At 33.3% G+C, this 22,108-nt stretch overlaps 1 protein-coding gene and 1 non-coding gene across 7 annotated transcripts in view; both read right to left on the minus strand.

The window, feature by feature from the left end:
• The window catches only part of CSMD3 (CUB and Sushi multiple domains 3), a 1,287,556-nt gene that overhangs the window by 330,101 nt on the left and 935,347 nt on the right, over positions 1 to 22,108 (minus strand). For all 6 annotated transcript variants that reach the window (XM_021942876.2, XM_031650139.1, XM_031650136.1 and 3 more), the window contains one exon: positions 16,807 to 16,963. In XM_021942876.2, the coding sequence (XP_021798568.2) occupies positions 16,807 to 16,963 (157 nt within the window). The remainder of the gene's footprint in view (positions 1 to 16,806; positions 16,964 to 22,108) is intronic.
• LOC116268771 lies at positions 6,426 to 6,530 on the minus strand. The gene has a single exon (XR_004175936.1). It is a non-coding gene; the product is annotated as a small nucleolar RNA U13 (small nucleolar RNA).

Below are 22,108 nucleotides of genomic sequence, written 5' to 3' on the forward strand. Positions count from 1 at the left end.
ATCAATGATTTAATCAATTATGCCTATGTAATAAAATATCCGTAACAATCTTAGACAGAGGGGTTCTAAGAGTTTTCAGATTCATGAACACCTCCACGTGCTAGAAGGGTGATATACCCCAAATCCCCACTCCATGGGGACAGAAGCTCCTGCACTTGGGATACTTCTGGACCTCAGCTATGTACCTCTTCCTTTGGTAGCTCTCCGTTTGTATCCTTTATAATAAACCAATAAAGATAAGTAAATGTTTCTCTGAGTTTTGTGAGTATTCTAGCAAATTATCATACTCAAGGAGGAAGTTATGGGAATCCCCAATTTGTAGCTGATCAGTCAGAAATACAAGAGGCCCAGCTTTTCAGTTAGCATCTGAAGTGTTGACATTCTTGTGGGATTGAGACCCTAAACTGTGGGGTCTACGCTAACTGCAAGTAGTGTTAGAATTGAATTGAATTACCAGACATCAAGTTGGTTTCAAGGGTTGGCTCTCAGAATAATACACCCCAAAGTATGCACTTTGGCATGTTGAGTGCTTTGAACGAAAAGAGATTAGAAGACCTCAGAAGCAATGTCTCTGACCTTCTGCACTCCTGCCCCTTGCCCCTTTCTCTCTCCCAAAGCTAGTCATACAAGCCAGAATTCTTCTTCTCCAAGGTGAATCATAAAAACTAGAAAACTTCTCCACAAAAGTGAACCACAGAACCTAGAAAGGTCACTTTCTTCCTTCTCTCTTGAAAACCCTCATTCCATAGGGATCCTCTCCCATACCCTGGAAAGGAAAGCTACATAAAGAGGTCAAGAAGAATTTGAATAAATAGGCTTACTGGGTTTCCCTTTCTCAATCTATTACTGACAGATTATATCTTTTACGACCAGTTACATTTCTATATAGCTGTCCATTCATCACTGAACCACAGCATACAAACAGACAGTTTTACAGGGTTCTTTAGGTCTTTATTTCTAAAGGCTCCCATGTCATAGAAAACCACGATTCAATAAATTTGTTATGCTTTTGTCTTGTTAACTTATCTGTTGTTATAGGAATATCAGCATGACACGTATGAGGGTGACCAAAGGCATCACAGCTTTCTATCCCTATACCAGAGAGTTGGATAATTGGTTAGTGTGAGGAAGAAACATACATATATGGTGTCAGAAGGGTTGTGAGCAGAGAATTGGGTTTTGCATCACTGATCAAATAACTACTAAGATCATACCATCAAAATTTTAAAATTAAGACAAAATATGTGAAATAATAACTAGTCAAGTAATAAATATGTCAATTGCAAATATAACCAGACTGCTTTAGTTGTATAACCTTAGAAGAAAGTGAATACTCTCATATTTAAAATATACTTTATTGAGCTAATATACTAATCAGCTTGATGAACTCTAAATTTTTACATTCTACTTTCTCCAGAAAAAGCATAATTCTTAGAAATTCTCACAGGAAAAAAATAGAAAAAAATAGTGGCTTTCCACATGTTGTCATTCTGAGATGTAGAGATAATATTTTTGTGTTTCTACAGGGTTAGGGCTTTCTGAATGAATTTGCTAAAAACTGAGATCCTGGGCTAACAGCAACACTTGAGAAGTTAATTTACAACTGTATGAATAGTGAGAAAACTCCAGAGAAATTTACTTAACTGTGAGGAAGGTTTATGTTTACATTTCAATGAAGAATGAGGCCCAGAAATTTACAGAAATCTCTAGGTTATAAAAGTTGGAGATATGGGAGATTAATATGTCCCTTAGATAGGTATATTTACATTACAAAAGGTTAGAGTAAAAATGCCTGATCCTTTCCATATAGTCTCCAAGGAGCATACTTTTTTCTCCCACCTTCCAGGAGAGGAGAGGGAGAAAGCAGCAGAATAAACTCATTTACTTTTCTTCCTTTGTCTATGAAGTCCCTAGCCACTTCTGTAGATTTTTTCATTAGGTATTCATCGTGTTGCCACAGGAGTAAGGACTGGGTAAAAGGAGAGCTGACACAGACATCATCATCATCATTATATTACTTAATAAGGATCTACCTTCATCCTGAATATCTCATTTGCATATTCAAGGTAAAATTAATAAAAGTGAATGCTAAAAACCCCAACAGTCACAACACAACATGATTAAGATTCTGAAGGAACTAGAAAAGGACACTTCAAAAGATAAACCAAACCCAGTATGAATAAATCATAATCTAAGCTGCTCTAGCTATATAGTTTCTTCTGTTTTTAATATTTTACAAAATATAAAAATGCAGGGTAAATGATGTCATAAATGCACCAAGGACAATTAGGTGAAAACTTATATCAGTTACAACTTCTGAGATTAGAAAACCTTTAAGAATATTCTAGATAGTTTTATGAATGAGGAAAATCACTTAAGACAAAAATGTGGGACAAAAAACTTTTTCTTGTGTCCTAAATTATATGGTGATCAAAAAGGGATCTACATCACTTTTATAGACATAGATTCTTGACCAAATTAATCTAGATATGAATTAGAAAGCAAAACAGTGTATATTAGCTCACTTGTGTTAAATCACTAATTTGCATCATTGACTTTCTAGATTGTCACAACATAAAGTCACAAGAATTTGTATAGTTCTAAGAACTAAGTTTATCCTATTATTTCTGTGATTTGAGAGAAACATTATCTCTCAGAGAACATTAGGAGTCTTTCCTAGTCTCTGTTAAGGGGTCTTAGTCACTTCCTCCTCTGTTAAACCATAGAATTATTTGTACATTTGAATTCATTTGCAATGATTTGTTTATTTTCCTTGTTTTCGTATAGTTGAAATTCTTTCCTTTTTTCCCCCTCCCTCTCACAGTACCTATGTAGCACAAATCCTGGCACAGGTTAGATGTTCAGTAATGCTCAATAATGTTCATTAGTGAATGTGGATTCTTAGACACAATTATTTCTAGGACACAACTGAAAAATAAAGCAATGCTGATAAGAAACTGGAATTTGAGAGACAATTTTTAAAAACAGTTTCAAGAATTTCCTGAATGTCTCAATTTATGACAGCCGCATCTGGGTGAACATGCAAATCGCTTCAGAGACATAGCCATAAAGAGGTTAGCAGTCATTAACTGAAATCATGACATATATAATCAAATGTAAAGAAAAACTAGTCAACCAGGTCAATCTCTCAAACACAGAACAGCAGAAGTAGTAACTTTAAAATTTCAGGACAAGCCGGGCGCGGTGGCTCAAGCCTGTAATCCCAGCACTTTGGGAGGCCGAGACGGGCGGATCACAAGGTCAGGAGATCGAGACCATCCTGGCTAACACGGTGAAACCCTGTCTCTACTAAAAAATACAAAAAACTAGCCGGGCGAGGTGGCGGGCGCCTGTGGTCCCAGCTACTCCGGAGGCTGAGGCAGGAGAATGGCGTAAACCCGGGAGGCGGAGCTTGCAGTGAGCTGAGATCCGGCCACTGCACTCCAGCCTGGGCGACAGAGCCAGACTCAGTCTCAAAAAAATAAATAAATAAATAAATAAAAATAAAATAAAATAAAATTTCAGGACATATTACTTTGCATGGATCTGCATACTTAATATTACATTTAAAATGTCTTTGCTTAAAAATTACAAGTTTGCATTTCTTCTAGCAGACATAATATTCAGTTTATCATTCAAGATGCAATGTATTTTGAGTTTTACCATATATCATTTCTCAAAATAAAAATGGAAATTAAGCTCTGTTTTCAAGGTTTATTGCCAAATTCATCCTTCCTTAAATCTTGAATTTTCTGTAAATGTGGTTGTGAATTGCTGGTGATGAGGTAAAATGAATATATTCTTTGAACATTAAGATAATTTGTAATATTTTGCATTATAGCTGAAAATGCACATGAACAATAGTATCTAAGCTACAAAGCACAACATAATTTAGTTCAAATTGGTGGAATTATTGTTGCTTATTCATAAATATGCAGAAATGTCTTATCTTTATGGAAACATTCAGCTGCTAGTCTTTTCATTGAAAAGCTCAAATACTTGAAACTGACAATTAAATAAAGATGTGTATGAAAAATCATATATGTTATAAATATTCACCACTGCTTGTGAAATTTTATACTCTGATGAAATGAAAATTTCTAGAACACAAATGAACTGATAATCCTCATTACCTAGATCTTTTTTATTTTCTGAATACCTTAAACTGAGATTTCATTCCTTTCCTGCCACCATGTAGCATATGTCTCCAAAGATATCTAATTTATTTGTAAGTTATTATTTGAAATCTACAAAAAAGGATAACAACAAATTCATCTACTAGCTCTATCAGATTCTATTTTTGTATCATAGTTGTGTCAGATTCATATCAATGTTAATTCAGATTAATATTCAGATTATCATTCATATTAATTCATTTTCACATTATTATTACAAAAGAAGTTAAAGATTCTTTTGTATTCTTCCCCAGTCTCTTTCTGTTTTTTCCCCACTGACAGCTAGCAAATATTCTAATTGAGTTTATTATTCTTGCACATATATTTTTATTACATATCTATACATCGATGAGCAACATACAGTGTTTTGCAAATGTTCACACATTTTATAAATAATATAATGGTTTTAAAAATTCTGTGGCTTCATATTTATTGCCCGATACTGCATTTTATCTTTATAATTATATACCCATGCATGCACACGCATGCACGCACACACATGCACACACATTTTATTTATTTTAATTACTCTGTGATATTCCATTGGTGACATATTCCCAAACTAATTTATTTTGCAGCATTTATATTCCTTCCAATTTTTTACTGCTATGAAAATGCTATACTTTTATGTCTCCTTTTGCACATGTACATGTGTTTTTATAGGGCATGCACCATTTAAATACCTGAAGTTCATTTTGTCCTCAAGATTCAACCAAAATCTCCTAATCCATTAGTTAACTTCTGTCTTGGCTTACTAAAAGATACTTAGTAAAATTTTAACCTCAATATAATTTCTTTAAATTTGTTTATGAATAACTATGTGTTCACATAGAGTAATGTCATACCTTACTAGCAAAACACTACCAGTAATACAAATAATTTACATCATTTAAAAATAAAAGTGACATGTGAAAATTCATTTTTAAATGTAATAAAATATATTTTATGTAACTTAAAAAGACTTTTACTTGCTCTTTTTTAAAAATTCAGTTAAAATATAAATATATATTTTATAAGTTAAATTTCAGAGAATTTAATGGTCAATGAAGATATGTTAGTTTTATGCGTCAATAGTAAAGACTTCCAAATTGCTATATAAAAAAGAAATAGATTGTTAAAAAGGAAATTGGGAAAGTATGTTAGCTAAATACGTTAGAGAAATATGCTTGCCGAAACCATATATGTTAATAAAAGTTGATATAATGCAAGGAGACAAATGAATATTACATTATTCTGCAATAATTTTAATCTCTATAGCATTGTTGGTGAACTAAATTCACAATATTAGGCAGAATAATTTTTGGGAACTATATTTAATATTTGGGGATTAAATTCCATTTTGGCCATAAGTCTTGCAAGAAAACATCCTATTTTAAAATTCTTTATATTTAAATGAAGAGGTATTTAAAGCAGAATGTCAACTTTACCACCTCAAAATTCACAAACAGGAAATACTTCAAGATAACAAACAACAGCTGCAATAATCCTTTGTGATTGAGACATAATAAAGAATATTAAGGGAATAAAGAAAAAAATGCTGAAGAGCAGTTACACTTTTTTCTCATTAATAGAACTAATAAAAACATATTTGATACACCATGTATTTCTCACTAATCAAACTATTAAAAAATCAAACTTTGAAGCTACAACTTTAGAAGAATGCTTTAAGAAAACAATCCCTTCTAGTTTTCAGTTTATGGAAGTTAAGTATTTAAGCAAAAAAGCTTGTGGAAATTATTACTATGCATTTCCGATTGCTTTCAGGAATTAAGATAAAAGATTCTTTTTTTAAAAAACTGTGGATGCTTTTAGTACTACATATAAAGTTCTTACTAGAAAATATGTTACTGACAGACTGTCCTAAATTTTAATATGTTAAACATAAACTAGTAAGTAATATTAAATGTGCTAAGTTTGTGTCTTGTACATCATATATTTGTACCACATTCTAGGTTGGTGATGTTCATCTTTTACTGAATATTAAGTTGGTCAAAATCAATCAGCATTTGGCATTTGGCCTAAATCTATAGTTGATGTAATCTAAATATATCCAGAAATTGAATTTTATTAGATATTGCCAAATTACTCTTCTAGGTGACTACCAATTTACATTCCCCAAGTTTATAAGTTTCAATTTCTGCAAATTGTCATAAGTACTGGGTGTTGTACAGCTTTCTAATTTTTATTTTCTCTGCTACGGTGTCATAGCATCTTATTTAGGTTTCCATTTTCATTTCTTTTTTCTTTTCATGTCCGATGGGCAATGTGCAGATATTGTAACAAGATTTGAGGAAGGCACATATCACACAAGTGTGAAAACCTAATCATCACACTTATAAACTAAAAAAAAAGAATTTTTCATTTCTTAATACCTATCAAGTTAAGCATTTTTTATTCTGCTGAACTTCCCTCTGCTGTGAAATTTGTTTTAGTCCATGGTTTTCTTTTAGGCCTTTTTTTTTTTTTCCCCCTTATTGATTTCTGGATTTTTTTTCTAGAGAGTGTATGTTTTCCATTATATAAATACTTCCTTTTCAAATGTTTCACCTTTGTTTACAGTGTCCCTTTCTATTGGGACACTGTAGATTTTCCTTTTTCCTTTCCTTCTTCCTTTCCTTTCTTCTTCCCTTCCTTCTTCCCGTCCTTCTTCCCTTCCTTCTCCCCTCTCCTCCCCTCCCCTCCTCTCTCCTCTCCTTTCCTTTCCTTTCCATTCCGTTCCGTTCCTTTTTTTTCTCCAAGATTTGGTCAGGACAACAGAAGCCACTTATGTACTGTGTGTAGCTAAGATTCAAAACAAGAAATTTGAGGCCTTGATGATTTTGGAAATGCAAAGGGTGTGAAAGTCAGAACACCACTGCTGGCTTTCAGGAAACTCAGCAGTTCAGGGAAACTGCTGCCACATACAACCACCTGCCAGCAACACACTCCTGCCTGTAGCTGCTGGTGGAAAATAATGGCTTCTCCATCAATCTCACCTTTCAGTTCTCACAGGTCTGTCTTTAATTGGCAGAATCTAAGCAGAGATATTTATTGGCAGAAGAATCTGAAAAATGTAGTTGCCAGATTTTTGGTTTCTACGCTTCAAGGAGTGCTTAGAAGGTCAGAAATGCTACTCATTATTGATGAATTTTTGCTTGTGTATCTTATTTCAGAAATCTTCTTCTACCTTAAAGACACAGCTTTTCTAGGTCACACTTTTATTTTCTAAACATTTTAAAGTTTTGATATTTACATTTTAGGTCTTCAACTTGTCAGAAATTAATTTTATGTAACGTGTAAATTAGTAGGTCCTTAGATATGTAGGTTTAAATTTACCAAACATCTATGATGCAAAGGCTATGAAAATGATACTTTTATTATTCTAGTATGAAGAAATTTAATATTGTCTATGTAAATGACAATTAATAAACTTTTCTTTAGTATTTCAGTTAGAATACTTTGGACTATATCATGCAGCATTGATCAATACTTCCCTTATCACCCAATTTATTTTGGTATTTTAAAAATATAAGAAATGTCAAACATATCTGCTAACTGATTTATAGGACATAGAACCACATGGGGTGGCTTTATTGCTCCCTTGCAATTTACTTATTTTTTACTTTCATTTGCATTAGATGAGTTATATAGTAAGAATAAGGGTAGAGTGAATAAGTCATCTGATAATTTTTTATGATTTACATTGCCAACAACAAACCGGTAACTAAATTAAAGAGTAATTTGTTGTATATTCACAAGGCTAGTATGCAAGAAAAAGCATCACAAATTAGTTAATGCCCATCTTTAATTTGAATATAAAATTTGAAATGGCCATGCTTCATGTAGATTATTAAATGATTTCAAGCAACAAAACTGGAAGGCTGTGAACAATCAAATATATTTACAGTTTTCTCTTGGGATAATGAACATTTCTCCAGTGGGATTTTTTGTAAATTAAATGTGCAGAAGAGATAACAAGAAAACATCTGAGCCCAGAGTACTGCCTAATGGCTGGGCAACATGCATATTTAGCAGGTCAGCTTTTGATAAGACAATAGTATAGTCCATCAATAAGGTGCAATTTAGCTCTGTAAATAGATGGCTGTTAAAAATACTCAGTTACTTTTTACAAAATAAAAGTAGGATAACTACAAGTAAACAGGGCTAAAAGAATCTGTAATGAAGTAATCTTCAACAAGTAGCATTTAGAGACTTCATGAACAATATGAATGATAGCAGGACTAAGTCTTTCCCTAATAGTAAACGTAACGAACATGAAAACATTCAGATTCTCAAGAATAAAATGACAAAAGTTTCTATGGGAAGAATTGCACTAATATTATTTCTCTCTTTTTTTATTTTATTTTTTTTTACATTTACATAGACAGTTTTAAAAATACATTAAATCTATAAAACTTCAAATATAAAGAACCAAATCTTGAGTTCAGAGCTAGTATAGCATAGTGGTTAGAAACATGGATTCTAGAGGCAGAGACTCTCAGTTCAGTTTCCATGTCTGTACTTATTAGCTATGTGACCTTGGCTGAGGAAGATAACTTTGCCATGCTTTTTATTTCCTCATTTTCTCCCTGGAAATAATAATATTATCTGCCTCTTTGGGATACCTTGCATCTGGTAGGTGGTAGATAAATGGTAGCTGTTATTATTTGTAACTTTTATATTGAACATTATGATAATGACTAAAGTATCTACGTGCCTTTTAAATAAAATCCAAGCCCGTACTATACTCCACCTCACCTCTGATGATATAGGAGTTAAGAAATTATTTAGACAGATAGTGGGGGTATGGGAGTTCTTAGTAAGTTTTTCCTTTTAATGAAAAGCAGCCACCAAGTCATTTTCTTTTCTTTTCTTTTTTTTAAATTATACTTTATGTTCTAGGGTACATGCGCACAACATGCAGGTTTGTTATATGTGTATACATGTGCCATGTTGGTATGCTGCACCCATTAACTCATCATTTACGTTAGATATATCTCCCAATGCTATCCCTCCCACCTCCCCCAACCCGACAACAGGCCCGGTGTGTGATGTTCCCCTTCCTGTGTCCAAGTGATCTCATTGTTCAGTTCCCACCTATGAGTGACAACATGCGGTGTTTGGTTTTCTGTCCTTATTATAGTTTGCTCAGAATGATGGTTTCCAGCTGCATCCATGTCCCTACAAAGGACATTAACTCATCCTTTTTCTGGCTGCATAGTATTCCATGGTGTATATGTGCCACATTTTCTTAATCCAATCTGTCATTGATGGACATTTGAGTTGGTTCCAAGTCTTTACTATTGTGAATAGTGCCACAATAAACATACGTGTGCATGTGTCTTTATAGCAGCATGAGTTATAATCCTTTGGGTATATATCGAGTAATGGGATGGCTGGGTCAAATGATATTTCTAGATCCTTGAGGAATCACCACACTGTCTTCCACAATGGTTGAACTAGTTTACAGCCCCACCAACAGTGCAAAAGTGTTCCTATTTCTCCACATCCTCTCCAGCACCTGTTTTTTCCTGACTTTTTAATGATTGCCATTCTAACCAGTGTGAGATGGTATCTCATTGTGGTTTTGATTTGCATTTCTCCGATGGCTAGTGATGATGAGCATTTTTTCATGTGTCTGTTGGCTGCATAAATGTCTTCTTTTGAGAATTGCCTGTTCATATCCTTTGCCCACTTTTTGATGGGGTTGTTTGATTTTTTCTTGTAAATTTGTTTGAGTTCTTTGTAGGTTCTGGATATTAGCCCTTTGTCAGATGAGTAGATTGCAAATATTTTCTCCCATTCTGTAGGTTGCCTGTTCCCTCTGCTGGTAGTTTCTTTTGCTGTGCAGAAGCTCTTTAGTTTAATCCGATTCCATTTGTCAATTCTGGCTTTTGTTGCCATTGCTTTTGGTGTTTCAGACATGAGTCCTTGTCCATGCCTATGTCCTGAATGGTATTGCCTAGGTTTTCTTCTAGGGTTTTTATGGTTTTAGGTCTAACATTTAAGTCTCCAATACATCTTGAATTAATTTTTGTCATTTTCTTTTCTAACAGAGCAGCTTCTAAAATCAAGCTGCAAACATAGACAAGCAAGTTGGACACTTACATGGTGAATGCTGTCAGTTGTGCCAATAGAAAAAGGCTACTTGGGACTAGGCATGTTCAAAATGGTGGCTCCTTCTTCTCTTCTCTTTGCCAGCCATGCATACAGTAAGGAGAAGGCAACATGGTGCAGGCCAGGCAAAGATTCCATTTGCAAAATAAGATTAGGATGGGGCAGCCAGCTTCTGGTGTGTTATGTAAATATCATACCTGGTTCAACTAATCTTTGGGCCCTATGAAAATCGGACATCACCTCATAAGCCTGTCTATAAAATCTGGTGTACTCTGCTGTGGGCTGGAAGTCCCATTTGGGAACCCCTCTCTCTCACAAGAAAGACAGCTGTTCTCCTTGCTCTTTCTTTTGGCTATTAAACCTCAGCTCCTAAACCCACTTCTTGTGTCCTTGACCTCGATTCCCTTGTCATGAGATGACGAACCCCGGTTATTTGCTACTGCTAGTTTCCAACTTTATCTCTCATTTTGTCTCATTCTCCTTGCTCATTTAGCTACAGCCATAGAACTCAAGCTCAGGCTTCTTTTAGGCCTTTGTACTTGCTACTCCCTCCAACTAGAACCCTTTGCCTGTATGTGGTTATTCTTTCTTATCACTTAGGTATGAACTCAGATAACATCTGCTCTAAGATGTAGTCTGAACAAATTAGCTAAGTGGTCTCATCTGTACTATCTATCCCATTGCCCTGTTTTAAATTACTTCTAAATGTAGTTCTCTTACCTTTTGTTCATAACTTTATGTCTTGTCCCACTAAAAAGTTACTTTCTTATGGGAAGGAGCTTTCTCTTATTAATTGTTCTCTATATTCTCAATATATAATATTCCACTGGGAAAAGACAAAAATGTAAAACTATGACCAGATTAATAATTTCAATAATAAATAAATTAGTGAATTTCAATAGAAGAGTAAAAGGGAAGATACGTCAGGTGACCAAGTAGAAATGATGTCTCTACAACTTAGCCTTTAGAGAGTAAAATACACCAGATTTAGAAATCATTTTTGAAATGTGTGTTGAGAGGTTGGAGGAATCTGGGCAGAATATCCTATTGGGTTTTGCTGAATTCTGTTATAGGATTATCCAGAACAGAGTGATGTTTTAGGAAGGATACTGTATTGTGATCTCAATTTCTGATCTGTTTTCCAACTCTAGAAGGAAGTAATAATTTTCTCTCACCCTACACCCTGTACTCTCTCAGAAGAACAGGTATGCCTTTATTGGTTCCTCTTCACAGGGAAATTAACAAGTAACTTGTGTCAGGTAAAGCACCTAACAATATGTCTCATTTGAATATTCATTTGGGATGAGTTTCAGATTTCTCAAAGGCAAGAGTAAATGACAGTAATTGTTTTGAGAAGAATGAGGAAGATTGGCCTGACTCAATAAGGGAGTTGGATTCTGGGAAGTTAGAGGGATGAAAGAGCTGTGAAAGCCCCCAGAGGTCAAAAAATATCTAAGTGTATCTCACACGTTTTATATTCAACAGTATAGCTGTCCAAACTTTAATTGTCAGATCAAACTAGAGTTGACTGAGAAATTTATTTATTTGGGAGAAGAATATTTCCCCAAAAAGACTAAATGAGATTTTTCATGACAACTCTAAAGATGAAGACTGAACAGATTTAATTTGCTTTAGAAAAAAGAATGGGGCTGGTGTGGTGGCTCACACCTCTAATCCCAGCATTTTGGGAGGCCAAGACAGGTGGATCATTAGAGGTCAGGAGTTCGAGACCAGCCTGGCCAACATGGTGGAACACTGTCTCTACTAAAATACAAAAAATTAGCCAGGCATGTTTGTGGGCACCTGTAATCCCAACTACTTAAGAGATTGAGGCAGGAGAATTGCTTGAACCCAGAAGACAGAGGTTCCAGCCTGGGCAACAGAGCAAGAGACCAAAAAAAAAAAAAAAGAAAAAAAAGAAAAAATGAAAAGGGAATGGGATATTTTCTGCCCCTCTAGTGTGGTATACGATTTTCATACTAGGTATGCATATAATTTATTTGTTGGTGGAAGGAGATTAGAGAAGCTCACAGTCTTCTTAGCATAGTAGAGCTAAAACTATTAATCATGAGTCAGCCATATACTTTTCCTTTATAAACACCCAAGAGTTTCTGGCCTTCCATGACACTATTAATCATAGAAGCAGGTATTAGTTCAGTATCTTTAACCTATTTTTTAAAAATACTGATTAAACTAGCTGTACATTGCAGTAAATACTGTAAGTTGTCTTCTCAATATCTCCCTTCTTCCTTGCTAACAACTCTGATTTTGTTCCCAGCTATAATCTAACTATATCCAGCAGTGAATCATGATAGTCTAAAGTTAAACTAATTATTTAGTCTTCCACATACTGAATATTCCAGGCTGCTTTGCTGGAAAGTTAAGGCAGAACCATATGGCCCAGTTTTGGATAGAGACATAAGAGGGTATCTTACAGGGATTCCCAGGAAAGATTTTGTATTTCTGATAAAAGGAGTCTATGTGGCTGGCACTACCCATTTTTCCTTTCTTCATGCCTTAAACATGCCCATAATTACAGTAGCCAAATTATGACTATGTTACCACAAACATGAAAATAAAAAGTGAACCCTCTAGACATGCCACAGCAGAAAGACAGGAGCAAAATCCTTGTTGATCTTGTTAAATAGTTGAATCAAGATCTACCTACTTTCTCACTCTTTACTTTTTCTTATATGAACAAAATAAACCCTGATTATTTAGGCCATGGTAAGGTTTTCCATCACTTAAAGCCAAAAGCAACATTTAAGTCACTGTGTGTACCAGGCCACTTGCTATACTTAGCAATTACATAATGAATGGATCAATAAGATAATTGAAATAAAATGCACTTTAAAGGTCTGTTCTAACATACTTTTTTCATTTTATCTCAGTCAAATGCAATCTTATCTACCCAAAACTGAAAACAATCAGACAATGGCAAATGTTGCTAACTCAACAAAATAGATAATGGAATAGAAAGTGACTATCATTAAATAGTGCAGGTATCATTTGATAGGATGGCCAAAAAAAGTCTGCTTGTTCCCCCACTAGAAATTGTGAGAAGCATCAAGATATGTGGGATTAATCTGAATTAGATTATTTTCCTTGAATGTTCTTCTTAATCTCTGTGTCTTTCCTCATTCCTTTCTCTTTGTCTGTAATACTCCCCACCATTTCTTTCTGTGAACCACCAACCCGACCTTTAATACGGCCTCCTTTATGAAGTCTTACCTGATCCTCCCTAGACAAATGTTCTCGCTCCTGTTCCGATTCTCTCAATGTGAGTACTGTGACCTCCTCTGCAATACCTATTATTCTCTCAGTTAGGTATTTCAGAAATGAAATTGGAATCATTGTAAGAGAAATGTACCACAGAATGGACAGGGTTAGAGTTGGCCTTAAGAATAACTGGATATGAGCATTTAAACACGAAATCCTGGTCTTTCCCATTTTCCCTATGTGAACCACTGATGCACGTTCTATCATGTTCAGGAATTGAATAATTACTGCTTCCAATAATTTTGTGAATATTTAAAATATGTGGCTTAATAGAACCATTTTACTATCATGAAAGCATTTTATAAAATTCATATTCAGATGACATCTTAATTTATCAAGAATATGTAAAAAGATGCAATTGAACTAAATGGACTAAAGATGCTATGAAGGAAAATAGCCTATTGAAGAACGATGCACATATGTTTGCAAACAAGTATAACCACAATGCAATGTGATAACTGTTATATTAGTTGCATATATAAACTAGCACAAAAGAAATATTGAAATGTCTGCTAATTCCAGCTGAGAGAATCAGGATAAGCATTCATGAGTAAATATTTGAGGTGGATCTTGAAGTTCAATTGGTATCCAAAGTCAGTAGGACATGCACAAAAAAGAAAATAGCCTGGGCACAGGTGCTATGGTTGGAAAACTAATAGTATATACTTGGAGGATGGGAACAAACTACTTTTAAAGCTAGGAAATCTGCGTTTAACTATTTAGATCGTTGCAGATATGTAGAAAAGTTGCTGCTATAAAAATAAGAAGTAATACTTAGGAACAAATACACTTAAAAACAGATGTGTCACTGTTTCTAAAGCCCTTCCCAACAGAATACAGCTCAGAACCCAACTGTTGGTTCACAGAATTGTCTACTGATATCCAAAGATACCTTGGAAGTAGGCTATCAACATTTTGGTTACAGATATGATACTGAAATTTTTAGTTTTATTTCTAAGACTGAAAAATATTTACAAATGTAAGTTTTCCCTTTTTAAGAGTGACGGATTTATACTCTCTTCCCACTTCTATAGTTTCCAATCTTCATAAACACACATTTCCTTTAATGGACAATTATTAATTAATTGTTAGTTAAGAAAAGAGGTGTGACTTCAAATATTTGCTAATTAAAATATATATTTTTTAAAATTCTACAGTTCAAACTAAAGACAATAAAGTCAATGATCTTATTCATTCCAGACACCTGAGCACCCCATATAATTTCAAATATAGGTATGTCCTACAATGGCCACTATTTTTTCATCAGTAATCGCAAGCTACATAGATGTCATGTATCAAAACAAAAAAAAAATCCAGATTTCCTCTTTGAAACCCATAAATATTTTAGACAAGCAGAAATGCAGGCCCGGTACAGTGGCTAACGCCTATAATCCCAGCACTTTGCAGGGCCTAGGCGGGAGGATCACCTGAGGTCAGGAGTTCGATACCAGACTGGCCAACACGGTGAAACACCATCTCTACTAAAAATACAAAAATTAGCCAGGCATGGTGGTGGGCCCCTCTAATCCCGTCTACTAGGGAGGCTGAAGCAGGAGAATTGCTGAAACCCGGGAGGGAGAGGTTGCAGTGAGCAGAGATCACGCCATTGCACTCTGGCCTGGGCAACAAGAGTGAAACTCTGTCTTCAAAAAAAGAAAAAAAAAAAAAAAAAGAAGAAGAAGAAGAAAGAAAAGAAAAGAAATGCAAAATGATGCAGAGCAAAAACCATTATGTAAACGTTGTGTCATTCATTTTGATATTACTTTAAAATCATCAGTGGCCGTGTTAGAAAACAGAGAAAGAGAAAGAGGAAAGCAGATTAAAAAAAAAGAAAAAAGTTTTCCCAACTGAGCACATCACACCAATTACATTTGAGCAATAGTACTCAATATCATTACTTTTAGTCCATTACATAACAATACTTGTAAACACAATTTGTTTGGACTATTATTTTTCTTTAGGAAGATTCATAAGAAATCACGTTGTACACATAGTTATGAGAATTTAAAAATGTGTATTCAGCATTCATTTTGTTAATTTATGTTTAGTTAATGTTAGTGATGTAACAATTTTAACAGGTAGAAAGAAAAGCCCTGAAAGAAATAGATAATGTCTCAGTATTATGCACAAAAATGTTTTCATACAATGAGTCAGTATATTCTCTTGGCTCCTATTTCTTATACCATTAAGATAGACTCTTTACACAAACTATAATTTGATTCAAATTCCCTTTAAGCTCCCATATGATTATCTTTGATACTGTAACATTTTTAACCTCTTAGTTTCTACAATAATTTCCATTCATCTGACTTCTTGAGAAAATTTATAGGAGTCAGTAGATTTTCTCAAGCATTCTAGCAATAAAGATTTTTGAGTATTGCTACTTATTTTGCTATACAACATTAACGAGTGCGCTGACCTTCCAAGAATCAGTTTGATCTGATAGATTGTAAATTTATTAAATACATAGGAAGTAACACCTCTTTTATATGCACTTTAACTTATTAGCACAGAATCCTGAACAGAGTAGAAACTCAAGAAATATACTATTTGAATAGAATTTATTTTTCATTGGTGTAATTAGTCTGTTTCTTATATTATGGTACTAGTAAAACACATTCATTTAATTCATATAACAGTTGATGTAACCCACCTACCTCTGGTTCTTAGTGTTTTAACTTCAACTTATTTAAATAGTCAAAATAGCTGACTTTAATATAATGAGTTAATAGATCTGTGAGAAAGAATTTGTTATAAAACAAGTCAACACAAAAGCAGAGCAAACTGAAAGCCTTAGCTACTCTTTAGTGTGAAATGACCTGAAGCCTTTTAGTTATCATTTATAACTGACCAATGATAATCATTGAACTTGATTATCTGCATTTTTGCATTTTTGTAGTATGCATTTTTGTAGTTAAAGATGGGAGTTCAAACATTGGATTTCCATCTGACAAAAGTTTTATTGTATTTCTTAAATATTGGATGAGGAGAATCTTGCTACTTAAAAATAAACTCTGAGTCAAAAATTACTTAACCTCTGTAAAACAAACTGAGTTGTTTCAACTGTAAAATGGCAATAACTAAAATACCTGTAACTTACCAGGCTGTTGTTAGGGTCACACAAAATTATATATGTAGAAAGGAGCTGTAAATTAATCATCAAATATTGGGCATCATTTCAATTTGTGCAATGTAATTATTTAATATACATGCAACACCCCAGTGTTTGACCATTTTACTCTTCTAAAATACTTACTGGTATACACAAGTTGAAAGCCTTCATCTGTCCCTTCAGAATCGGAATTAAATTCTAGCCAGAGCTGATTTGAAGTACTACTAAGTGTCAGTCCACGCATAGATGCACCAGTAAAGGCACCTAGTAGATGAGTTGTTTTATCTTTTCCATCGTAAATCTGTAAAATATATTTATAATTTAAATGTAAATGTGTCAATAATAATTCAGAGCATGTATTTACATGTATGAAAAAGAGAAAAGTGTACTTTTCCTAAATCAGATCAGTACATTTCCTAAGGACAACTAAATATATTGGTTTCTATGAACACAAAGTTAAGGAAGTTATAATTCACATGTATAATTTTAAAATTCCAAGCTTAGTATACTTTAAGTAAGACTTAAATCAGGTGATATAGCTTCTATTCTTATTATTTTAAAAATGCTTTTTCTGGGAGACAATTTAAAATTAAGAATATCTACCTAAAGATTGGTTTTGAAAGTTGGTTACTTGGTTAGTTGGCTGTTTCTCTGCAACTTTCTCAAGGAGATCAAACACTTGCTTTTCCAACAACATGATTAATATAAAATATATTTGTGTCTGGTGCAGTTGTAACTTTTCCATGTTCGTTAACTTGTTTCATATTTGACATTTTAAAAAATATTAAGTTAAAGGAGTTCTAAATGCTTTTAGAAACAACTTAATAAAGCAAAAATACACAATAAAGAAATTGATAAGCTCCCACACATCATTCTCATTTTTCTGAAGGTATAACTACTTACTGTACTAATTTGTTTTTCTTTTATTAATGCATTATAGACATCTCTTCAGGTCAGTAATACAAATTCCTCTGTTTGAGAGATGTATAGTGACTCCATCATAACTTGCTCTACCATTCCCGTATTAATGAACTCAAGTTTTTGCTACTACAAGTAATGCTGATACAAACACTCTTTTACTTGTAACCTCATGTTTTTCGGTACTTGTGCTTCAGTAAAAAAGTTCTAGAAATACGGGATTCCAGAAATATGGGATATGAAATATGCGACATGTTCATATATTTCTAGATAGTTTTCTAAAAAGTATGTAGTAATTAAATCCAGGGTTTACCAACAATGCATAGTACCATTCCTTTTCCTGTAAGGCGTGCATTCCCAACATAATCAGTATGACCTCCAAGGTGTAAAAATTGGTTCTTGGGAGCAATAATATTTTAGATATTACAATGATTTGTGGTTCTCTAAAGATCAACTCTCCCTGACAGACTTTATTCTATACTATTTTGTTTCACGGAGTTTCATGGGCTTCTTAGGTGAACAATAATAACAAGAAAAAGTGGAGAATACTGCTTGAAATTACTGGTCTGTTAGCTCAGATTGCCTTACTTACTCATGGCCTGGTGCTAGAGTAAAAATTATGTTAGATTCCACATCTAGGGATCTTGCCATAGCATAAGTGTTCCTCCATAACTACATTGATGTCACCTAAGAGATGATTTCTAGGTGGTATACAATGGAATATTTTGTTATTATTATATTAGTCTGTATATTTTTCTTATAATTGATAGTTGGTTTTAATCCGATGATTTATTTAGAATGTTTTAATATGATTTTAAATAAAAACTTGTGTATAATTAACCTTTCTTTCAAAGTATCTTTATTAGAATTTAATGTTAAGGTTATGCCAATTTTTTTTCCAGGGCCCCTAAATGTTTTTTTCTAACCACATTACCCTAAACATTTTCTACAAAGAAATTCTAAGTCTCCACTGATAAGGACTTTCTTGCACGCTCCATTTGTAATTGATGGAATCTATAGACTTATGTATACCCTCTAGGCTTCTACAGTTTGTTCACTTGTTCTTTACAGCAGAGAGAAAAGGTAGAAATAAGAGAAAGTGAGGAATTGAGAGTCTTAAGTTCAAGGCGACATGGTCATTGAATTCCTAACAGCAAACATTGCTTGGTCTCTCTCTTTTTATAAACACTCTCAAGTTTTTAAAAAATGTACATTTACTCTTGAGAGTATTTGGATACTAGAGGGCTGTATACACAAATTTCCTAATATTATCAGGGGATACCTTGAATCCCTGGAGGAATCTAATTTATCATGCAAATAAGTTTCTGTTTTAGTTATCAGCAAGAATTTCTGTCTTCAACAAAATCAAACCAAATGTTGAGGTTGGTAGCTCAGGAATGCATGATTTTGGTTTGATTACATAACATTTAACTTTTCATTTCTTAAGAATAGTAGTCATTGGGGATAATTCAGAGGTAAGAAAACCTTGCTTGTGGCAAAATATAACTTGCATGTCTGTCAGTTTCAAATGTTCAGTATTCTTAGAAGTATGCTTCTGAATACATTTATTTTATGATTCTATATTACATAGTATATAAATTCTGTGTTTAGAGCTGCACACTCACAATCAAATCATTTAACCACTAGATCCAGTGGATCTTATTTGTGGTGATATTATCGAGATATCCCCAATAATATTTTCCTTGTGTTACCCTTAACTTCTCACCAACATATAATTTAATTGTTATGAAAAATATAAACATAAATAAAATATAAACAATTGTTTCTTGGATAAAACTACTTCTCTATTTATGTGTGGATACATTGTAATAACTTTCAGTTTGCCAAAAATAGCCAAATAAAGGGAGAATATAAATAGAGCAAGTAATTAATGTAACTGGGGAAGTAAAAACTGGTTGTTGAAATTTGTTTTTAATTTCTTTAAAAAGTCTTTCCTAATTTTTAAAAAATCTTCAGGAGTAATGAAAAGCAAAAATTAATGATAGATAGTAGAAACATTACTTTATACATATAAATTTTTCCTATATGTAACAATGTAAAAAGTAACAAAATAAGTCAACATTTAGTTATTTAGTTCTATGTCTGTGTTAGGTGCTGTAACTAAAATTAAAAAAAAAATAAAATAGTAAGACATCATTCTTAACCTAAAAATAAAAAAATATATATAAACACAAAATTCTCTGTATATTCGGTTAGAAGCGTACAGTATACCTTTTTTTTTTTTTTTTTTTTTTTTTTAAAGACAGGGTCTCTGTCACCCATGCTGGAGTACAATAGTGTGATTATGGCTCACTGCAGCCTCAACTTCCCCCAGCTCAGGTGACACTCCCACCTCAGCCTCCCAAGTAGCTTGCACTATAGGCACGCCCCACCAAGCCTGGCTAATTTTTGTATTTTTTGTAGAGATGGGGTTTTGTCATGCTGCCCAGGCTGGTCTTGAACTCCTGGACTAAAACTATCTCTACATCTTGGCCTCCCAAAGTGCTGGGATTATAGGCATGAGCCACTGAACCAGGCAGTACCTATATATATGTTTTTTGGGTTTTTTTTAAGAAAAACTTTTTATAAGACATTTTTTTTAAAAACAATCATTTAAAGAAAGGGCATGATGAAAGAGCTAGTACTTTCAGGAAATAAAAATTATTTTAGGTTCAGCTGGGTGAATCTAATTCAGCACCAAAATCTGCTAGCTACAATGTATTTAACATTGTTGAGTCAAAAGGCAGAAAACAAATACTGTTGAAGCTCCACTATAATCATCAGAATAAAATGAAACTGGATCATTCAACTATGAAATTTTGGAAACATGCATAAAATTGCTTAATCAAAATGAAAGGCAAGTGTTAATTAGGAAGCCTTTAAAAAGAGAAGAGTTTTATAGTAATGATCAAGTCAATGCTATTTAACTCATAAATAAAATCCTTCAAATGTAGTTAAATAGATGAAAACCTAAAGGCAACAAAGGGATAAAGCAGTATAACCAAAGATAAATTACTTTTAAACTAGTCATGAATACAAGCATACAAATAAGAAAACAAAACGAACAAAATATGCCTTTTGTTCAAAAGTAAATATATAGTACAAAGTGATTAAATTGGGTCTGACTAGAGCAATAGGACTTTTATTTGAGACTGTTACTGCTCATATTTCTATTCTAATTAAAATCAAGATCTTTAAGCTTGTTTTTGTCTATTTACGTGTAATCTCCTTTTTCTTTAATGTATATTATTATTATTAAATTGACTTAAGGATTAATATCATGAAAGGTATTGATGACTTTTATTAATGTTAATGAAATTATTTGACGAGACTCTAATTTGTTAAGATGTTGTAATTGTCTGATTATTTACACCAGAACAAACTAAAACTTAACATTGCCATGTTTTAATTGTCAAACCTGTTTGTAATAAATCTGGTCCTGAAATTAGTTATGGTGGACAGACTCTCCTAAATCCAGTAGGTTAAACCATATTATAACAAACTACTTATCAACACCCCAAACTCTTGCTGTTGTGAATGATATATAAATATATAAACAGAAAGCATGTTCTAACTCATTTATCTAATGAATTAGCAAGTGAGGTGTTAACCTGAATCCAAGAGCAGAAAGTAAATATAAAAGTAAAATATGAAGACAGAAATTACACATACATATATGTATAATTATATAAACCTCCAAATTATTCCTGTTCTTGGATCCTAGCATTCTTACTTTTGGTCATTTGTTTTATAGGTTGATTTGGAAATTAAATACATTTTCTAAAAAGGTGAATTAGATGTCAAGTGTGCATATAAAATAAACAACAATTTTTATAATGGTCAATCAAAAAAGGCTTATTCTAAAACTTTTTATATTCTCTGCAAAGATAATGTAAAATAGAGTAGAGAACTTTTATTTGCATTCAATTATTTAGGTTTCTAAAGTAGCTACATAATGTATTCTCAATTATATGAGCTAGTATGTTTTAGTGAAGGAGGAGGGAAACAATGAAGGACCAGCTTTCCAGGGACAAGCGGTTTTTGGTTCTATAATAGAGCTGAAGTTCCAACTCTACATTAAAGTTCTGCAGCTTATTACAAATCATTTTATTTTCCTGATACTTAATGGAAGAGGATGAAGGGTTTTATGAGGCCTAACATAGCAGTCTATACAAATTGGCACTTTGAGAGTGCTTTTGAGGGGAGAATTAATACAAGATTCCAATGAATAGCAAGCAGAATTGGCAGATATGTGTGCTGGACATATAAGATCACTGGTGTGCTAAAAAATGTTTAACAACCAGCTCTCAAACAAACAACAACAACAAAAAACTGTTAAATGTGTATATTTGTACATAAGGCTTTTAAAATAGCATTTATTGCAATAAACAAACTTTTCCTAAGAAGGGTTAGAAAATAAAATTTTAGGCTTTGGGAGGCATACCATCTCTGTCACAGCTACTCAGTCCTGACATTGTGGCACAGGAGCAGTCATAGACAATATGCAGATGAATGGACATGGCTTTCT

The sequence above is a fragment of the Papio anubis genome, chromosome 8 (genome assembly GCF_008728515.1).
Source record: "Papio anubis isolate 15944 chromosome 8, Panubis1.0, whole genome shotgun sequence".
NCBI classification, from domain to species: Eukaryota; Metazoa; Chordata; class Mammalia; order Primates; family Cercopithecidae; genus Papio; species Papio anubis.